Genomic DNA, 21,667 nt, shown 5'->3' on the forward strand with positions numbered 1-21,667 from the left:
TTGGAGAATTTTAAGCATTACTTTACTAGCATTTGAGATGAGTGCAATTGTGCCGTAGTTTCAGAATTCTTTGGCGTTGCCTTTCTTTGGGATTAGAATGAAAACTGACCTTTTCCAGTCCTGTGGCTACTGCTGAGTTTTCCAGATTTGCTGGCATATTGAGTGCAGCACTTTCACAGCATCATCTTTGAGGATTTGAAATAGCTCAACTGGAATTCCATCACCTCCACTAGCTTTGTTATTAGTGATGCTTCCTAAGGCCCACTTGACTTCACATTCCAGGATGTCTGGCTCTAGGTGACTGATCACACCATCGAGATTATCTGGGTCGTGAAGATCTTTTTTGTACAGTTCTTCTGTGTATTCTTGCTACCTCTTCTTATTATCTTCTGCTTCTGTTAGGTCCATACCATTTCTGTCCTTTATTGAGTCCATCTTTGCATGAAATGTTCCCTTGGTATCTCTAATTTTCTTGAAGAGATCTCTAGTCTTTCCCATTCTATTGTTTTCCTCTATTTCTTTGCATTGATCTTATCTCTCCTTGCTATTCTTTGAAACTCTGCATTCAAATGGGTATATCTTTCCTTTTCTCCTTTGCTTTTCACTTACCATCTTTTCACAGCTATTTGTAAGGCCTCCTCAGACAGCCATTTTGCTTTTTTGCATTTCTTTTTCTTGGGGATGGTCTTGATTCCTGTCTCCTGTACAATGTCACGAACCTCCATCCACAGTTCATCAGGCATTCTGTCTATCAGACATAGTCCTTTAAATCTATTTCTCACTTCTACTGTATAGTCATAAGGGATTTGATTTAGGTCATACCTGAATGGTCTAGTGGTTTCCTTCAGTCTGAATTTGGCAATAAGGAGTTCATGATCCGAGCCACAGTCAGCGCCTGGTCTTGTTTTTGCTGACTGTATAGAGCTTCTCCATCTGTGGCTGCAAAGAATATAATCAGTCTGATTTCGGTGTCGACCATCTGGTGATGTCCACGTGTAGAGTCTTCTCTTGTGTTGTTTGAAGAGGGTGTTTGCTATGACCAGTGTGTTCTCTTGGCAGAACTCTATTAGCCTTTGCCCTGCTTCATTCTGTACTCCAAGGCCAAATTTGCCTGTTACGCCAGGTGTTTCTTGACTTCCTACTTTTGCATTCCAGTCCCCTATAATGAAAAGGACATCTTTTTTGGGTGTTAGTTCTAGAAGGTCTTGTGGGTCTTCATAGAACTGTTCAACTTCAGCTTCTTCGGCATTACCGGTCAGGGCATAGATTTGAATTACCATGATATTGAATGGTTTGCCTTGGAAATGAACAGAGATTATTCTGTCATTTTTGAGACTGCATCCAAGTACTGCATTTCGGACTCTTTTGTTGACTATGATGGCTACTCCATTTCTTCTACTAAGGGATTCCTGCCCACAGTAGTAGATATAATGGTCATCTGAGTTAAATTCACTTATTCCATTCCATCTTAGTTCACTGATTCCTAGAATTTCGATGTTCACTCTTGCAATCTCCTGTTTGACCACTTCCAGTTTGCCTCGATTCATGGACCTAACATTCCAGGTTCCTATGCAATATTGTTCTTTACAGCATCGAATCTTGCTTCTATCACCAGTCCCATTCACAACTGGGTGTTGTTTTTGCTTTGTTTCCATCCCTTCTTTCTTTCTTGAGTTATTTCTCCACTGATCTCCAGTAGCATATTGGGCACCTACTGACCTGAGACATCTTTCAGTGTCCTATCTTTTTGCCTTTTCATACTGCTCAAGGGGTTCTCAAGGCAAGAATACTGAAGTGGTTTGCCATTTCCTTCTCCAGTGGACCACATTCTGTCAGACCTCTCCACCATGACCCATCCGTCTTGGGCGGCCCCTCATGGCATGGCTTAATTTCATTGAGTTAGACAAGGCTGTTGTCTGTGTGATCAGATTGGCTAGTTGTCCATGACTGCAGTTTCAGTCTGTCAGCCCCCTGATCCCCTTTCTCAGTGCCTACCGTCTTACCTGGGTTTCTCTTACCTTGGACACGGGGTCTCTCTTCATGGCTATTTCAGAAAACTGCAGCCGCCACCCCTGACCTCAGAGGCAGGGTAGCTACTCTCGGCCCCTGCCCGTGACCCCCGGCCCGGGGTAGCTCCTCTCAGCCCCCACCCCTGACCCCCCGCCCGGGGTAGCTCCTCTCGGCCCCTGCCCCCCGACCCCCAGGCCGGGGTAGCTCCTCTCGGCCGCCGCCCATGACCCGGGGCACAGGGTAACTCCTCTCGGCCACCGCCCCCGACCTCCGGCCCAGGGTAGCTCCTCTGGCCATGCTCGTGCGCCGTCGCAGCCGTCGCGCTCGTGCAGCCGTTCAGTTCAGTTCAGTTGCTCAGTCGTGTCAGACTCTTTGTGACCCCATGAATTGCAGCACGCCAGGCCTCCCTGTCCATCATCAACTCCCATGCAGCCATTGAAAGTAGTTAATAAATGAATTTTCATGTAATGAGAAAAGGCCTATGAAATGACAATTTAAAAAAAAAAATGGGAGGAGGCGGGGCTAAGATGGCGGAGGAATAGGACGGGGAGACCACTCTCTCCTCCACAAATTTATCGAAAGAACATCTGAACGCTGACCAAACTTCACAAAACTACTTCTGAAGGCTGGCAGAGGACGTCAGGCTTCCACAAAGACAGCACATTATCTTCAAAAGAGGTAGGAGAAATTATAAAAGATAAAAAGAGAGACAAAAGAGTTAGGGACGGAGACCCTTCCCGGGGAGGGAGTCGTAAAAGAGGAGGAATTTCCAAGCACCAGGAAACTCTCTCACCGGCAGGTGTGGGGGAAGATTTCTTATCTCGGAGGGCAACGTAACTGGGAGGAAAAAATAAATAAAATCCACAGATTACGTGCCTAAAGCAACTCCCAGCAAAGAACCCCAGACGCTCGCATCATCCGCCACCAGCAAGTGGGGGCTGAACGGAGAGGAGCGGGCGGCACTGCCTAGGGTAAGGACCGGGCCCGAGTGCCCCGAGGGCAATCTGAGGGAGCTAACATGAGATAGTAACCTAAACTGTGGGACAGCCAGAGAGAGAGAACTATCCCGCGAAAAGCCCAACTCTAAGGCACTGCCGGCCCGCTCACAGAACAAAGGACTGAGCGATACCAGAGGAGAGCTAGCCGGCTGCGGACCACCCCATCCCCCGCCGGACACAGCGGGCAGGCGGGGCCCGCCAGAGCAGGAAAGGGGCAAACTCGGCTCCAGAGAGGGCACCCCCTACCAAACTGCAAACAGGCTCCCAGTTTCTAAGCAAAGACTGCCTGAGATCCCGGAGGGTCGACAGCCGCCGGGAGGGTCGCAGCCAGAGACCAGCTCCCCAGAACCGACGCAAAGCACACCGGAGCCGGGCGCGCCCGTAAACCGAGGCGGGGAGCAGGGAGGTGATAAGCCGCACCGCCCCGACAGGGGAGAGCGCGCTCGCCAAACTCCTGGCCGCCTGAGCAGCTCCGACCGGGAACGGCACAAGCCGCGGGCGAAACCGACTCTGCGCCTTTGTGGAGTAACCGGGAGCCTGAACCTGAGCGGCTTAGACCTGGGAAGTGCACGCAGCTCAGGGCCCGCTCCCAGGCCGAGTAACCTGAAGCCTGAGCAGGGTAGACGGGGAAAGCACACACGCCGTGAGCGGGGGCGAACCCAGTGCGGCCGAGACACTGCGAGCTTACCACACGCACGCCAGATTTGCAGTGTTCCTTCCTCCCCACAGCACGATTGAACAAGCGAACCTAAAGAGATCACCTCCACCGCTTTGTTGCAGGGCGGAAATTAGATACTGAAGAGATCTCCAAACAGAAGCCAAATAAACAGAGGGAAGCGCTTTGGAAGGGACAGGCCAACAGATTAAAATCCCTGTAGTTAATACCGACTGCATTGAAAAGGACCTATATAGATCTTGAAAAGTATAAGTAGGAATAAGGATCTATCTGAAACTGAGCAGATCCCACACTGCTCACAACAGCTCCAGAGAAAGTCCGGGATATATATTTTTTTACTATTATTATTTTTTTTTTTTAATTTTTTTTTTAAATTAAAAAAAATTTTTTTTCTCTTCTTTCCTTTTTCTTCAAGTCCTCTATTACACCTTTAACTTTCATTTTCATAACCCACTATTAACTTGCAAAAAAAAAAAACCCTATTTTTGAAGCAAACTACATACATATATCTTATACCTTTTGTGTTTTCTTTTTTTAATGTTTTTTTTCCTGTTTTACTTTTTTTTACTGTTTCTTTTTTTACTGTTTTACTGTTTTTTTTTCTTTTTACACTGTTTCCTTTTTTCTTTTTTTTTTATATTGTAAGTTTTATAAGAGTCTAACCTCTACTCTAGATTTTTAATCTTTGTTTTACATATTTGATATCAATTTTGTACATTTAAGAACCCAATCTTTAGGACCCATTTTTACTCAGGAGTGTGATCACTGGCCTGATTACTCTCTCCCCCTATTGATGCTCTTTCTTCTCCCCCAGGGAACCTCTATCTCCCACCCTCCTCCTTCTCTTCTCAACCCAATTCTGTGAATCTCTGAGGGTGTTCTGGGTACCGGAGAACACTTCAGGAACAGGATACTGCCCAGATTTCTCTCTCCCCTCTTGATTCCTCCCTTTCTACTCATGCTCACCTCTATTACCTTCCTCCCCCCTCTCTATGTATCTCTGTGAACCACTCTGAGGGTTCCAAACTGTGGAAAGCACAGAGGGAAGTGCTTACTGGCTAGATTGCTCTCTCCACATTTGAATTCCCCTCTTCCCCTCCTGGTCACCTCAACCCCCTCCCCCACCTCATCTCTCCATGTAACTCAGTGAACCTTTCTGGGTATCTCTCACTGGGGAGAGTCTTTTCACCATTAACCTAAAAGTTTTATTATTGAGGCTGTATGGAAGGAGAAGTCTTGAGGCTACTGCAAGAATAAGACTGAAAGCCAGGGGAAACATTAATTAATAAGAGACCATCCAATAGCCTCCATATATACACTGAAACCAAGCTCCACCCAAGAGCCAATAAGTTCCAGAGCAAGACATACCACGCAAATTTTCCAGCAACACAGGAACATAGACCTGAGCATCAATATACAGGCTGCCCAGAGGCACACCAAATCCATAGACATCTCAAAAATTAATACTGGTCACTCCATTGCACTCTAGAGAGCAGAAATCCAGCTCCACCCACCAGAACACCGACACAAGCTCCCCCAACCAGGAAGCCTTGACAAGCCACCTGTCCAACCCCAACCGCAGTGAGGAACCTCCACAATAAAGAGGAACTTCATACTACCAGAATACAGAAGGGCCACGCCTAACACAGCAATCTAAACAAGATGAAAAGGCAGAGAAATACTCAGCAAGTAAAGGAAAATGAGAAATGCCCACAAAGCCAAACAAAAGAGGAGGAGATAGGGAATCTATCTGAAAAAGAATTTAGAATAATGATAATAAAAATGATCCAAAATCTTGAAAGCAAAATGGAGTTACAGATAAATAGCCTGGAGACAAAGATTGAGAAGATGCATGAAATGTTTATCAAGGACTTAGAAGAAATAAAAAGGAGTCAATATAGAATGAATAATGAAATAAAGGAGATAAAAGACACTCTGGAGGGAACCAACAGTAGAATAACGGAGGCAGAAGATAGGATAAGTGAGGTAGAAGATAGAATGATGGAAATAAACGAAGCAGAGAGGGAATAAAGAAAAAAGAATCAAAAGAAATGAGGAAAACCTCCGGGACCTCTGGGACAATATGAAATGCCCCAACATTCGAATCATAGGAGTCCCAGAAGAAGAAGATAAAAGGAAAGGCCATGAAAAAATACTCGAGGAGATAATAGTTGAAAATTTCCCTAAAATGAGGAAAGAAATAGTCACAGAAGTCCAAGAAACCCAGAGAGTTCCAAACAGGATAAACCCAAGGCGAAACACCCCAAGACACATATTAATCAAATTAACAAAGATCAAACACAAAGAACAAATATTAAAAGCAGCAAGGGTTTCCTTTGTTGTGCAAAAGCTTTTAATTTTAATTAGGTCCCATTTGTTTATTTTTGCTTTTATTTCCAATATTCTGGGAGGTGGGTCATGGAGGATCCTGCTGTGATTTATGTCGGAGAGTGTTTTGCCTATGTTTTCCTCTAGGAGTTTTATTGTTTCTGGTCTTACGTTTAGATCTTTAATCCATTTTGAGTTTATTTTTGTGTACGGTGTTAGGAAGTGTTCTAGTTTCATTCTTTTACAAGTGGTTGACCAGTTTTCCCAGCACCACTTGTTAAAGAGATTGTCTTTTCTCCATTGTATATTCTTGCCTCCTTTGTTGAAGATAAGGTGTCCATATGTGCGTGGGTTTATCTCTGGGCTTTCTATTTTGTTCCATTGATCTATATTTCTATCTTTGTGCCAGTACCATACTGTCTTGATGACTGTGGCTTTGTAGTAGAGCCTGAAGTCAGGCAGGTTGATTCCTCCAGTTCCATTCTTCTTCCTCAAGATTGCTTTGGCTATTCGAGGTTTCTTATATTTCCATACAAATTGTGAGATGATTTGTTCTAGTTCTGTGAAAAATACCATTGGTAGCTTGATAGGGATTGCATTGAATCTGTAGATTGCTTTGGGTAGAATACTCATTTTCACTATATTAAAATTAAAAGCTTTTGCACAACAAAGGAAACTATAAACAAGGTGAAAAGACAGCCTTCAGAATGGGAGAAAATAATAGCAAATGAAGCAACAGACAAACAATTAATCTCAAAAATATACAAGCAACTTCTGCAGCTGAATTCCCGAAAAATAAACGACCCAATCAAAAAATGGGCCAAAGAACTAAACAGACATTTCTCCAAAGAAGACATACAGATGGCTAACAAACACATGAAAAGATGCTCAACATCACTCATTATTAGAGAAATGCAAATCAAAACCACAATGAGGTATCATTTCACACCAGTCAGAATGGCTGCTATCCAAAAGTCTACAAGCAATAAATGCTGGAGAGGGTGTGGAGAAAAGGGAACCCTCTTACACTGTTGGTGGGAATGCAAACTAGTACAGCCACTATGGAGAAGAGTGTGGAGATTCCTTAAAAAACTGGGAATAGAACTGCCATATGACCCAGCAATCCCACTGCTGGGCATATACACCGAGGAAACCAGAATTGAAAGAGACGCGTGTACCCCAATGTTCATCGCAGCACTGTTTACAATAGCCAGGACATGGAAGCAACCTAGATGTCCATCAGCAGATGAATGGATAAGGAAGCTGTGGTACATATACACAATGGAATATTACTCAGCCATTAAAAAAAATACATTTGAACCGGTTCTACTGAGATGGATGAAACTGGAGCCCATTATACAGAGTGAAGTAAGCCAGAAAGAAAAACAACAATACAGTATACTAATGCATATATATGGAATCTGAAAGATGGTAACGATAACCCTATATGCGAGACAGAATAAGAGACACAAATGCATGGAACAATTTTATGGACTCTGAGGGAGAAGGTGAGGGTGGGACGTTCTGGGAGAATGGCATTGAGACATGTGTATTGTCATATGTGAAACAGAGCACCATTCCATGTTCGATGCATGTGACAAGGGCTCAGGGCCGGGGCAATGGGATGATCCAGAAGGATGAGAGGGGGAGGGAGGTGGGTGGGGGGTCCGGGAAGGGGAACACATGTAAACCCATGGCTGATTCTTGTCAGTGTATGGCAAAAACTATTACAATATTGTAAAGTAATTAGCCCCCAACTAAAATAAATAAATTTATTAAAAAAAATAAAAAAAAATAAATAAATAAAAGCAGCAAGGGAAAAACAACAAATAACACACAAGGGGATCCCCATAAGGATAACAGCTGATCTTTCAATAGAAACCCTTCAGGCTAGAAGGGAATGGCAGGACATACTTAAAGTAATGAAAGAGAATAATCTACAACCCAGATTACTGTACCCAGCAAGGATCTCATTCAGATATGAAGGAGAATTCAAAAGCTTTACAGACAAGCAAGAGCTGAGGGAATTCAGTACCACCAAACCAGCTCTCCAACAAATGCTAAAGATCTTCTCTAAACAGGAAACACAGAAAGGATGTTTCAACACGAACTCAAAACAACAAAGTAAATGGCAACGGGATCATACTTATCAATAATTACCTTAAATGTAAATGGGTTGAATGCCCCAACCAAAAGACAAAGGCCTGCTGAATGGATACAAAAACAAGACCCTTATATATGCTGTCTACAAGAGACCCACCTCAAAACTAGGGACACACACAGGCTGAAAGTGAAGGGATAGAAAAACATATTTCATGCAAACGGAGACCAAAAGAAAGCAGGAGTCGCAATACTCATTTCAGATAAAATAGACTTTAAAATAAAGGATGTGAAAAGGGACAGAGAAGGACACTACATAAAGATCAAAGGATCAATCCAAGAAGAAGTCGTAACAATCATAAATATATATGCACCCAACATAGGAGCACCACAATATATAAGGCAAATACTAACAAGTATGAAAGGGGAAATTAACAATAACACAATAATAGTGGGAGACTTTAATACTCCACTCACGCATATGGATAGATCAACTAAACAGAAAATTAACAAGGAAACACAAACTTTAAATGATACAACAGACAAATTAGATTTAATTGATATTTACAGGACTTTCCACCCCAAAACAATCAATTTTACCTTTTTCTCAAGTGCACATGGAACTTTCTCCAGGATAGATCACATCCTGGGCCATAAATCTAGCCTTGGTAAATTCAAAAAAATTGAAATCATCCCAGCCATCTTCTCTGACCACAATGCAGTAAGATTAGACCTCAATTACAGGAAACAAACTATTAAAAATTCCAACATATGGAGGCTAAACAACACGCTTCTGAATAACCAACAAATCACAGAAGAAATCAAAAAAGAAATCAAATTATGCATAGAAACGAATGAAAATGAAAACACAACAACCCCAAACCTATGGGACACTGTAAAAGCAATACTAAGGGGAAGGTTCATAGCAATACAGGCGTACCTCAAGAAACAAGAAAAAAATCAAATAAATCAACTAACTCTACACCTAAAGCAACTAGAGAAGGAAGAAATGAAAAACCCCAGGGTCAGTAGAAGGAAAGAAATCTTAAAAATTAGGGCAGAAATAAATGCAAAAGAAACAAAAGAGACCATAGCAAAAATCAACAAAACTAAAAGCTGGTTTTTCGAGAAGATAAACAAAATTGACAAGCCATTAGCCAGACTCATCAAGAAACAAAGGGAGAAGAATCAGATCAACAAAATTAGAAATGAAAATGGAGAGATCACAACAGACTCCACAGAAATACAAAGGATCATAAGAGACTACTACCAACAGCTATATGCCAATAAAATGGACAACTTAGAAGAAATGGACAAATTCTTAGAAAAGTATAACTTTCCAAAACTGAACCAGGAAGAAATAGAAGATCTTAACAGACCCATCACAAGCACGGAAATCGAAACTGTAATCAGAAATCTTCCAGCAAACAAAAGCCCAGGACCAGACGGCTTCACAATGGAATTCTACCAAAAATTTAGAGAAGAGCTAACACCTATCCTACTCAAACTCTTCCAGAAAATTGCAGAAGATGGTAAACTTCCAAACTCATTCTATGAGGCCACCATCACCCTAATTCCAAAACCAGACAAAGATGTCACAAAAAAGGAAAACTACAGGCCAATATCACTGATGAACATAGATGCAAAAATCCTCAATAAAATTCTAGCAAACAGAATCCAACATCATATTAAAAAGATCATACATCATGACCAAGTGGGCTTTATCCCAGGAATGCAAGGTTTTTTTAACATCCGCAAATCAATCAATGTAATACACCACATTAACAAATTGAAAGAAAAAAACCATATGGTTATCTCAATAGATGCAGAAAAAGCCTTTGACAAAATTCAGCATCCATTTATGATAAAAACCCTCCAGAAAGCAGGAATAGAAGGAACATATCTCAACATAATAAAAGCTATATATGACAAACCCACAGCAAACATTATCCTCAATGGTGAAATATTGAAAGCATTTCCCCTAAAGTCAGGAACAAGGCAAGGATGCCCACTTTCACCACTACTATTCAACATAGTTTTGGAAGTTTTGGCCACAGCAATCAGAGCTGAAAAAGAAATAAAAGGAATACAGATAGGAAAAGAAGAAGTAAAACTCTCACTGTTTGCAGATGACATGATCCTCTACATAGAAAACCCTAAAGACTCTACTAGAAAATTACTAGAGTTGATCAATGAATATAGTAAAGTTGCAGGATATAAAATTAACACACAGAAATCCCTTGCATTCCTATACTCCAATAATGAGAAAACAGAAAGAGAAATTAAGGAAACAATACCATTCACCATTGCAACAAAAAGAATAAAATACTTAGGAATATATCTACCTAAAGAAACAAAAAACTTATATATAGAAAACTATAAAACACTGATGAAAGAAATCAAAGAGGACACAAACAGATGGAGAAATATACCGTGTTCATGGATTGGAAGAATTAATATAGTGAAAATGAGTATACTACCCAAAGCAATCTATAGATTCAATGCAATCCCTATCAAGCTACCAATGGTATTTTTCACAGAACTAGAACAAATCATCTCACAATTTGTATGGAAATATAAGAAACCTCAAATAGCCAAAGCAATCTTGAGGAAGAAGAATGGAACTGGAGGAATCAACCTGCCTGACTTCAGGCTCTACTACAAAGCCACAGTCATCAAGACAGTGTGGTACTGGCACAAAGATGGAAATATAGATCAATGGAACAAAATAGAAAGCCCAGAGATAAACCCACGCACATATGGACACCTTATCTTCGACAAAGGAGGCAAGAATATACAATGGAGAAAAGACAATCTCTTTAACAAGTGGTGCTGGGAAAACTGGTCAACCACTTGTAAAAGAATGAAACTAGAACACTTCCTAACACCGTACACAAAAATAAACTCAAAATGGATTAAAGATCTAAACGTAAGACCAGAAACTATAAAACTCCTAGAGGAAAACATAGGCAAAACACTCTCCGACATAAATCACAGCAGGATCCTCCATGACCCACCTCCCAGAATACTGGAAATAAAAGCAAAAATAAACAAATGGGACCTAATTAAAATTAAAAGCTTTTGCACAACAAAGGAAACTATAAGCAAGGTGAAAAGACAGCCTTCAGAATGGGAGAAAATAATAGCAAATGAAGCAACAGACAAACAATTAATCTCAAAAATATACAAGCAACTTCTGCAGCTGAATTCCAGAAAAATAAACGACCCAATCAAAAAATGGGCCAAAGAACTAAACAGACATTTCTCCAAAGAAGACATACAGATGACTAACAAACACATGAAAAGATGCTCAACATCACTCATTATTAGAGAAATGCAAATCAAAACCACAATGAGGTATCATTTCACACCAGTCAGAATGGCTGCTATCCAAAAGTCTACAAGCAATAAATGCTGGAGAGGGTGTGGAGAAAAGGGAACCCTCTTAACACTGTTGGTGGGAATGCAAACTAGTACAGCCACTATGGAGAACAGTGTGGAGATTCCTTAAAAAACTGGGAATAGAACTGCCATATGACCCAGCAATCCCACTGCTGGGCATATACACCGAGGAAACCAGAATTGAAAGAGACGTGTGTACCCCAATGTTCATTGCAGCACTGTTTACAATAGCCAGGACATGGAAGCAACCTAGATGTCCATCAGCAGACGAATGGATAAGGAAGCTGTGGTACATATACACAATGGAATATTACTCAGCCATTAAAAAAAATACATTTGAATCGGTTCTACTGAGATGGATGAAACTGGAGCCCATTATACAGAGTGAAGTAAGCCAGAAAGAAAAACAACAATACAGTATACTAATGCATATATATGGAATTTGAAAGATGGTAATGATAACCCTATATGCAAGACAGAATAAGAGACACAGATGCACAGAACAATTTTATGGACTCTGAGGGAGAAGGTGAGGGTGGGACGTTCTGGGAGAATAGCATTGAAACATGTATATTATCATATGTGAAACAGAACACCATTCCATGTTCGATGCATGAGACAAGGGCTCAGGGCCGGGGCAATGGGATGACCCAGAGGGATGGGATGGGGAGGGAGGTGGGTGGGGGGTCCAGGAAGGGGAACACATGTAAATCCATGGCTGATTCATGTCAATGTATGGCAAAAACTATTACAATATTGTAAAGTAATTAGGCCCCAACTAAAATAAATAAATTTATTTAAAAAAATAAATAAATAAAAATAAAAATAAAAGATTGCAACAAAAAAAAATAAAAAAAATAAAATGAAAGTGATTAGCAAACATCAAAAAAAAAAAAAATGTAATACTGGACCAGTGGTACAGTGGTTAGGTATCCACCTGCCAATAAAGGAAACACGGGTTTGATCCCTGATCCTCCATTAAGATTCCACATCTTGCAGGGCAACTAAGCCCACGTGCCACAACTATGCAGCCCGAGCTACAGAGCCTGTCTCCACAACAAGAGAAGCTACCCCAATGAGAAGCTCGCATACCACAACTAGAGAAAGCCCATGAAGAACCAACACAGCGAAATATAAAAAAAAAAAAAATTTAATTAAAAAGGCAAGGCAATATGTATACTGCCTAAAGCATGTAGGTGCCCGTCTAGCCTCTAGCTGTTGAGATTACCCAAACTGAGGAGTGGGGTATTCTCAGCAGACCATCTGGCCACTCATCTAAGCCACATTCTCCAATAGAGCTTTATCACTGATAATGCTGACATGTTAATCCCCACCAAAAAAATAAAATGCTTATTTACGGTGTGACCTCAATCGTGTCTAAAAATATCACCAAAGATTCCTCCAGGGAAAAGGATCAGAAAGCATTTTCCAAACCTTATTTAGTGGACACATTTTAATTTCATTCTTAAAAAATACATAAATTACATCATGTAATTTTTAAGGTGATATAGGAATCTGCCCTTATTACTGTGTTTCCTGACACAAATTATACATTGAAAATCACACATCCAGCTGTAGAGAGGCAAACTGGTTTCCTCTAGCCAGCCCACTGCAACGGATGAGCAGTGCTGCCCCAAGACTGGAAGTCTCATCTTGGGATGGGAAAACACCGAGGCTTGACTTCTTCAACATGCTTACTGAGGGTAGGAAAAGGAAGTGCGGGAGATGCATGCTATGTTTTATTGGCATGCATGAAAATTTTCTACCACAGAGTAGATGTGAGAGGGGCAGAATAACATCCTCCCTGAAGATAACTTGCTTGCAAGGCAGGAGACCCGGGTTGATCCCTGGGTTGGGGAGATCCTCTGGAGAAGGGAATGGCTACCCACTCCAGTATTCTTGCCTGGAGAATGCCATGGACAGAGGAGCCTGGCAAGCTATAGTCCATGGGGTCCCAAGAGTCAGACACGACTGAGTGACTAAGCACAAAGATGACCATGTCCTAACCTCTGGAACCTCATGTATAAGGCAAAAAGGAATTAAGACTCCAGGTAGAACTAAGGTTACTGATCCTCTGACTTTAAGATAATATTGTCCTGGGTTATCTAAATGCATGCACTGTAGTCACAAGAGTCCACATGAGCTGGAAGAGGGCGGAAGAAGAGAATCAGAGGAGAATGATGAGGGTGTCCACTGGCTTTGAAGACAGACGAAGGTGCCACGAGCCTTCGGACAGCCTGCAGGAGCCAGAGAGCAAGGAAGGAAGAGCACGTCACATGGACTCTGGCCCAGTGTGGCCCATGTTGGAATTCTGAACCACCGAGACCCTAAGACAATGAACTTGTGCTGTTTAAGTTACGAAGGTGGAGGTAATTTGTAACAATGTAATGGAAAACTAATGGACCGAGAGGAAAGGAAAAGGACAATTACTGCTGGGATGAGGGCGGCTGGCAGGCATCAGCTTCATTTTGCCTCGCCGGCCCCAGGCAATTGAGAAGCATGACTTACACACGTGCGTATAAGAAGAGCACTCAGACCTGGAGGAAGGGAGGAGCCCAGGACTGACTCACTGGTTCTCACTCAGACTGAACCTCATCCCCAGCAGGGGCACCACTCAGCCGGGGATTATACCTACATCCACAGGGAGCCCACGGGAAACCGGCCATGATTTGGGGTCCAGCTTAGTGGGGCTCCCAAAGACCCCCAGTGCAGCTGTGTGATGGAGACCACACACACCTTCAATTAAACCACCCCCAAATGCACTTCTTCTGCACACAAACCAGAGATGTAAAACTCTGAGGAACAAATCCACAAGGATTTCAAGGCAGAGAGCCTTTCAGCCAAGTCTGGTTAGGAAAGGAAGATGCTCCACACTGAGACCATGGAAAGGATTAGAAGTCTAGCTCCAACTCTGGAACAGTGAGGACAGAAATCAGCCTCCCTGGGTCTACGTCGCTCGTCTGTGAAGTGAAAGTTGCCCTGACGTTCATCCCCAAGTCCTGTCACTGCACCAGTCTAGGGAAATCTGGAGTCCCTCCTCAAAGAAACACATCTAAGAGATGCAGAATAGACATAAAGCCCTGAACTTTCATTATGTACAATGTACGCAAACACAGAGCATCCCGATTGAGACATTTTGCACTCCTGCTGGGTGACATGTGGGTCCCACCTAAGAAGCCTGTGTTCAGGGCAGATGCTAAAGCAGCTACAGAATCGACAGGCATGGCAGCCTCAGATGCCCCAACTGCCCCCTCTCTGCCGACGGCGAGGGGCTGAGATCTGGTGAGAGACGCCGAGGCCTGGGACCCCGAGGCCAAGCCCCAGTTCTGGCTCCCTCACCTCCTGGACAGTTAAACCACTAGAGCCCTCATCCCACCCTGAGACACCTGACTTCTTAATGAAAAGAGGAGGGATCGTGGGCTTCCTGTGACTTCACCCCAAGGCTGTTCTGAGCATCAGATGAGCTAGTCGACAGGGAGCATCACCTTGGAAGAGGTGATGACACAGGCTGGCCATGATTGTAACAGTGACTGAAGTCTGTGGATCTGGGCATAGAGTCAAGACTCGTGAGGGTCACTTGTCTGAGATGCAGGATGTTCAGGTGTTAAATCTGGGCAATGACGTTTACTGTGTGGAATCAGAGTGAGGAGGGTGAAGTTCCTGGCATGACTCGGGCACACAGGAGATGCTCAATAAATGCAGCCTCCAAGTGTGGTCGCCCACGGTCCCTTCCACGTTCTACCGGGACTTAGCGGTGGACATGATTTCAACAAACATCTCGGAGCACCGTGTTCCCATCTCCATATGTGCACGCCAGCAGTAGCAGCATTGGTTTTAAGGGTCAAGTTGCCAAGTGCTGAGCAGTACATTTTATAAAACAAATTCACGGGACCAGAGCTCTTGCTGCCAGTAACAGCCACAAGCCGTGGTCCAGGGGTATTACCATCTACATGGAAGAAACATCAACTGGATGTACTAAGAGAATAAGCAGAGATCAGGAGAGCTAGGGTCTCCAGAGCCCCTGTTGCAGGCTGGTGCCGTGCCAGACATGTGAGCGTGTCTCCAGCTCTCTCACCAGCGCCTGCCAGCCCAGCATCATCACACCTGCCATGTCGGGGCAATCCAGGATCTGACAGTGCACACACTTGTCCTTAAACAAATACTCTTTGCTCTAAATCACGCCAGGTTTTTCTAAGGTACACACATTTTTAAATCTATTTATTTATTTTAAATGGAGGATAATTACACTATTGCGATGGTCCCTCCAGGTTGTCACAGAGCACTGGCTTTGGATGCCCTTCATCCTGTCATACATCAAACTCGCACTGGCTATCTACTTTACATATGGTAATGTATACATTTCAACGCTATTTTGTCAAATCATGCCACCCTCTCCTAATCCCACCAAGTCCAGAAGCCTGTTCTATACATCTTACTTCAGCAAGAGTGCGCCTTGTCTCCAGTCTGCGTCCTCGTACACTCTTGCTGGACTGGGTTCCCAAAGTACAGAGAAGCACTACACGTGCACGAGGAGTGGGCCTGCAGTCCTGTGACTGACCCCACGTACACCGGCTCAGCCCGGAAGAGGGGGGGAAGGAGGCCCTCCCCGTCTTTATTTTGAGAAGTGGTGCACTTCCCACCTGGAGGTCCGCTCCACCGGCCGGGCGCCCTTACCTTGAAGGAGGCGTGCTGTTCCATGTGCCGTAGCAGCTGTGGCTTCTGGGCGGCCGTGTAGTCACACACAGTGCACTTGAACTGCTTCCCTGAAGAGAAGGAGAAGGAGGTGAGCGGGGTCAGGCCCTGTGTGTGCCTGGGGCGGGAATGAGGGCCCTGGGACACCCCGGGCCATCGGGGGGTGGGGGACCCAGGACCTCAGGGGGAGCCGGCAGGGAAGTACAAGGCAGCAGTCTCGGTCTCATCCGGGGGAGAATCGGGAGTCAGACGCGAGGGGCCTCAGGGTCTCCCTAGGAGCCCAGACCCCACCCCAAGAGCCGGGAGGAGCTGCACAATGCCCTTCAGCCTGAGAAGAGATCTGTGTTTGAGAAATCCCAGCTCCAGCAGGGAGCTTCCCAAGTGGCTCAGTGGTAAAGAATCTGCCTGCTCATCATGCAGGAGACGCAGGAGATGCGGAATCGATCCCTGGGTCAGGAAGATCCCCTGGAGAAGGAAACCCACTCCATTATTCTTGCTGGGAAAATTCATGGACAGAGGAGCCTGGCGGGCTACAGTCTATGGGGGTCTCAAAGAGTCAGACACTACTGAGCGACTGAACAACAACTCCGGTAGGCGTGTAAAAGGCAGATTTGAGGGGGTGCTAGAGAGAAAACAACATAGCAATGTGAAATACTGGCCTTTTGAGAGGATTAATGTTTCAGCAATTTGTAAACATTCCGCAATGCGATAAACAAGCCCACGTGTTAAATTGACAGATACATGCAGCAGGCTACATTTTTTACCACCCGATGAGGAAAAATAAAACAACTTGCAAAAACAGCAACGTGCAACCAAATATAAAGGTGACCTACTTCTCATGGCAGCATTGTTCGTCATGAACTCCTAATGGCTGCTGAGCTTTACTTGGAGACAAGGACCACAATCACTGCACGAGGCACCACTGGGACACCAGCCCCTTCTGGGGACGCTCCTACCTCTCCTTCCGCAACAAGCTGGCTGAAAAAGCTGTCCCCCTCTGCAGCCTCCACACTTCCTTCCTACTCGCTCTTGAACCCACCCCCGGAAGATGGCACCAGCTCACCCCAAAACCTGTCTCACCAAGGTGACCAGTGGACCAACGATGCCAACCAACCAAGCCAAAGGCAGAAATCAGCCCTTATTTTTCACAGATTCCGCTGCATGTGGCTCTGCCGATGGGCCGTGCTTAGGAAACGCTCTGTACCTGACTCTATGCCACTCCTGCCCCTCCGTGCCTCTCTGTTAACTCTCCGCATGCTGGAGACACTGTCTCCCATCTACACTTTTTACACAGAGTGCCCCAGCCACACTCCCGTCCTTCTTCTTTTGTAAACCTTTGATATCAAAATCTATCTTCTACTCACACTCCTTCTAATCCGGACTCACTGTCTCACCCATCAAATGGGTTCCACTTCCGACCTTCCTAGGTGATCACTCACCTCATCACCCAAGTTAGAGACCTGGTAGCCTGCCTCAACGTCACCACGACCCCAGCTTCACTCACCTCATTTTTTCAGCACCTGATTTCAACTCCTAACATGTTTCTACTTCCCTTTGTTTCTAAAACCTCCACACTGGTTTTAGACCCCACTCATTTGTTTTCTGGGCAGTGGTAAAAGCCTTCTGAACCAGTTTCCTTGTCTTCAGGTAACCCCCCCAATCCATTACCCACCCACTCCCCCCATCCACCATCCATCCATCCATCCATCCTGAAGCCCCATCCTCCATTCCGATCTAACACAGAAACTCGCCTATAGCCCTTCCTGCCGAGCCCCCCAACGACTCCAATGATGGGTCAAAGCTGAGGTTCCAGGGCCCAGGCACAGAAGGTCCCCAGAACCAGAACTGACTCTCCCCTCCCAACTCCTCTCTCTGACTTCCTGTTTTGCCTTTGCCGTCTAAAACCCCTGAGCCTCTGCTAACACTTTCCATGCCTGGGATGCACTGCCTCTTGGCATCTGGTCATTCTTCCCTTTAACACAAAACTCAAGCTGATCAATGTCTCTGGCACAAGCAGGCGAGGAGCCAGCGCTCCACACATTCTGTCCATGCCCCGGCTCTGCGGCATCGTCACCATCTGCCATCAGCCACCCACAGGCAGGAACCGTGTCTTACTCATTCTGGCACTCCCAGCGCCTGAATGCATGGCACACACTGAAACTACCCTGTGCATTTTACCAAACTGAGCTGGGCAAGAAACAAAAAGGAAATTCTGGACAACTCACATGAATAGTACTTTCAATAGGAGCAGCCAGAAGGAAAAGAGTATCATAAACATGTGACTGCTGCAACTGTACCTGTCGCTCCAGATGAATGACCCCCACGCTCCAGATTCTGCTAATTTTGCAAGTTCAAAGTGTGAGGAAAACCTTCTCATGCTTAAGGCAAATCAGTCATAATTGGAGAGCAATTTCCTTAGAAGAAAAGCTATGACAAACTTAGACAGCATATTAAAAAGCAGAGACAAAGGTCTATCAATTCTAAAGGAAATCACCCCTGAATATTCATGGGAAGGACTGATGCTGAAGCTGAAGCTCCAACACTTTGGCCACCTGATGCAAAGAGCTGACTCATTGGAAAAGACTGATGCTGGGAAAGAATGAAGGCAGGAAGAGAAGGGGACAACAGAGGATGAGATGGTTGGATGGCATCACCAACTCAATGGACATGAGTTTGAGCAAACTCCAGGAGACGGTGAAAGACAAGGAACCTGGCGTGCTGCAGTCCAAGGGGTGGCAAAGAGTTAGATATGACTTAGCAACTGAATAATAACAAGACAGCAATTAACACCTTCTCTTGAACACAGTATCATCTTTTTTCAACAGAAGGCCATCCATTGCTGCACATCTCCTACCTAAAATCAGACAACCATACTTCCCCACTGGCATGTGACTCACCCAGAAAATCATTATTGTGCCAGGTAGCCTGAGCAGAATGGTGTCTGGGTTCCCCACCAGCACAGCGTGGGGAGGAAAGGTGATAAAACCACTCTCCATGTTGATAAATATTTTCACTTATTACCAATACATCTGGATCAAAGAGTAAGAGATAAAGTGCTAAAAATGATTAGTGCCTGAAACGAATAAATGGAATCTCCTCGTTGGAGAGCCAGAGTCAGCCTTTTATGGATATATTCCTGGGACTCGGCAAGAGACAAGGAGAGAAGGCAGCTCCTAAGAGCATCCCTTACGAGGCACAGAGTTCTGGCAATAAATATGACAAATGTTTCCAGCAACTGCTGACGCCCCCACCAAACAGGGCTGGGAGAGCACTGGACAGAATCTTTTGCTGCCTAATTAAAATAATGCAATATAGACATACGACTAAACACAAAAAAGCAATGATTTGAGACTATCAGATTGCTTTCCATCAAGATACTCCTGAGTATCACAGGGAGACCCGGCTAGAAACGCAGAATTTACTTGAGGTTAGAGTGACCTCAAAGGGCTGGGCGATGCACAGCAAATGGCTGTGTCAGTATGAGTCCCAGAGCACCCCGAGAAGAGAAAGAAACGATGACAAAGGAAAAATGAGGTGGGTTTTTTTAAAAAAAACTTCATTCATGTTTTACACAACATGCCTGGCAAGCTCTGCGTACTGAGCTGCTGGCCGTCAATAGCTATGCCAGGACTTGGCCTGTCTGATCTCACCGAGCTCTCCCAGAGCCTGGAGAGCCAGGCAGGACACCCCTCTTACGAAAGAGGAACCAGGAACAAGAAGCTGAGCAACCTGTCAGGTTGTGAAGCAGCTGGTGGTAGAGGCTGGACGTGCACCCCAAAGCCCTGGATCACAGCTACACAAGAATCTACGTACACACTGCTATATTTAAAATGGATAACCAACAAGGACCTACTGTATAGCACAGGGAACTCTGCTCAGTATTATATAATAACCTAAATGGGGAAAGAATTTGAAAAAGGATAGATACGTATATATGTATAATTGAGTCACTTTACTGTACACTGGAAACTAACATAACATTGTTAATCAACTATACTCCAATGTAAAATAAAAAGTTAAAAAAAAATGAACACAATGTGACCTACATTGGAAAGGGAAAAGAAAAGACTCCTCTCACTGATGCATTTTTGACATCCCTCATTTTGTAACATTTTCACATTGAAACTGGACCACTTCATATTCATATTTGCATTTCTCAATATTTGAGGTATCTTAATAACTCAGTGTAATATGTCCCCCGTTTTATTGATTTATCTTGTTTCTCATTTAGTGTCATGATGGTAGGGAGTCTGTGTTTTCTCTCTGGTTGCTGCTGGCATTATCTGTTGCTATATCCAAAATGCCTAATTACCTGGGGGGGTGAGGGAGGGGGGCTCAGGGAGTCGGCTCGGGCTGGCCCCTGGTCCCTGCGGTGCCCTCGCAGGGTGGCTGTACTTCAGGGACAGGAGAGAGGACATCTCACCCCATGCCCTTGTGCTGGCAGCTCCGATGACAGGAGTGTCCCAGCAGGAGTCTGCTTAGCCACGCGCCCACCCCCTCCCCACACTCTCCATCCCCCACCCCCTCCCCTCACCCCCCTCCCCACACTCTCCATCCCCCACCCCCTCCCCTCACCCCCCTCCCCACACTCTCCATCCCCCACCCCTTCCCCACACTCTCTATCCCCCACCCCCCTCCCCACACCCGCCATCCCCCCACCCTCCACCCCCCAGCCTCCCCATGCCCACCATCCCTCCACCCGCAGCTGCAGATGATGGGACCATAGTGGACAGTGACCCGACGGAGCCAGGAACCTGAACTATGGGGATCTGAAGCATGTAACTCAGGAGCTGTCGGTCATTAGATGTCCACTCTGTGGATGAAACAAGTGAACAAACCAACTGCAAAGGCAGACAGAGAGAGACCATCAGGACAAGGAGGCCGAGAGGAGCGAAGGTTGAGGGACGAAGGCCTCCACCCCACGAGCTCTCCCCGAGGGGCCACGGGGAGGTGCGAGACCAGGCCTGTGCCCCCCTGGGGCTCACGGCCGGCATGGACCAGTCACGGTGGGTGGCGGAGGGAGTGCACAGGGGGCCAGGGCAGAGGACGAGGGGGGCCAGGGCAGGGCTGGGCCGTCAGGGAAGGCCTCTGTGGGGAAGCCACACACAAGCTAAGACGGAAGGAAGAGGAGGCAGAACAGTCCTGAGGAAGGGAAACCCAGACACCAGGGCCCAGGACTTCCCGATGGGCCAGCAGCTAGGACCTCGCCTTCCAAAGCAGGGGTGGGGGTTCGACCCCCAGCCAGGGAGCTAAAACCACATGTGCCCCAAAACCAAACCGTAAAACAGAAGCAGTACTGTAAAAAATTCAATAAAGGCTGTAGAATGGCCCATATCAAAAAAAAACTAAACACACACACACACATACACACACACACACACACACACGTGTCTAAGTCTGCAGTTCAGTTCAGTTGTTCAGTCATGTCCGACTCTCTGTGACCCCATGGACTGCAGCACGC

General features: G+C 45.0%; 1 protein-coding gene across 7 annotated transcripts in view; it reads right to left on the reverse strand.

The window, feature by feature from the left end:
* Positions 1 to 21,667, reverse strand: part of ZFAT (zinc finger and AT-hook domain containing) — a 159,522-nt gene that overhangs the window by 57,549 nt on the left and 80,306 nt on the right. For all 7 annotated transcript variants that reach the window (XM_081505132.1, XM_081505131.1, XM_081505135.1 and 4 more), the window contains one exon: positions 16,189 to 16,277. In XM_081505132.1, the coding sequence (XP_081361258.1) occupies positions 16,189 to 16,277 (89 nt within the window). The remainder of the gene's footprint in view (positions 1 to 16,188; positions 16,278 to 21,667) is intronic.

This window comes from Giraffa tippelskirchi, chromosome 6 (genome assembly GCF_054371585.1).
Source record: "Giraffa tippelskirchi isolate mGirTip1 chromosome 6, T2T-mGirTip1v1.2.pri, whole genome shotgun sequence".
Classification (NCBI taxonomy): domain Eukaryota; kingdom Metazoa; phylum Chordata; class Mammalia; order Artiodactyla; family Giraffidae; genus Giraffa; species Giraffa tippelskirchi.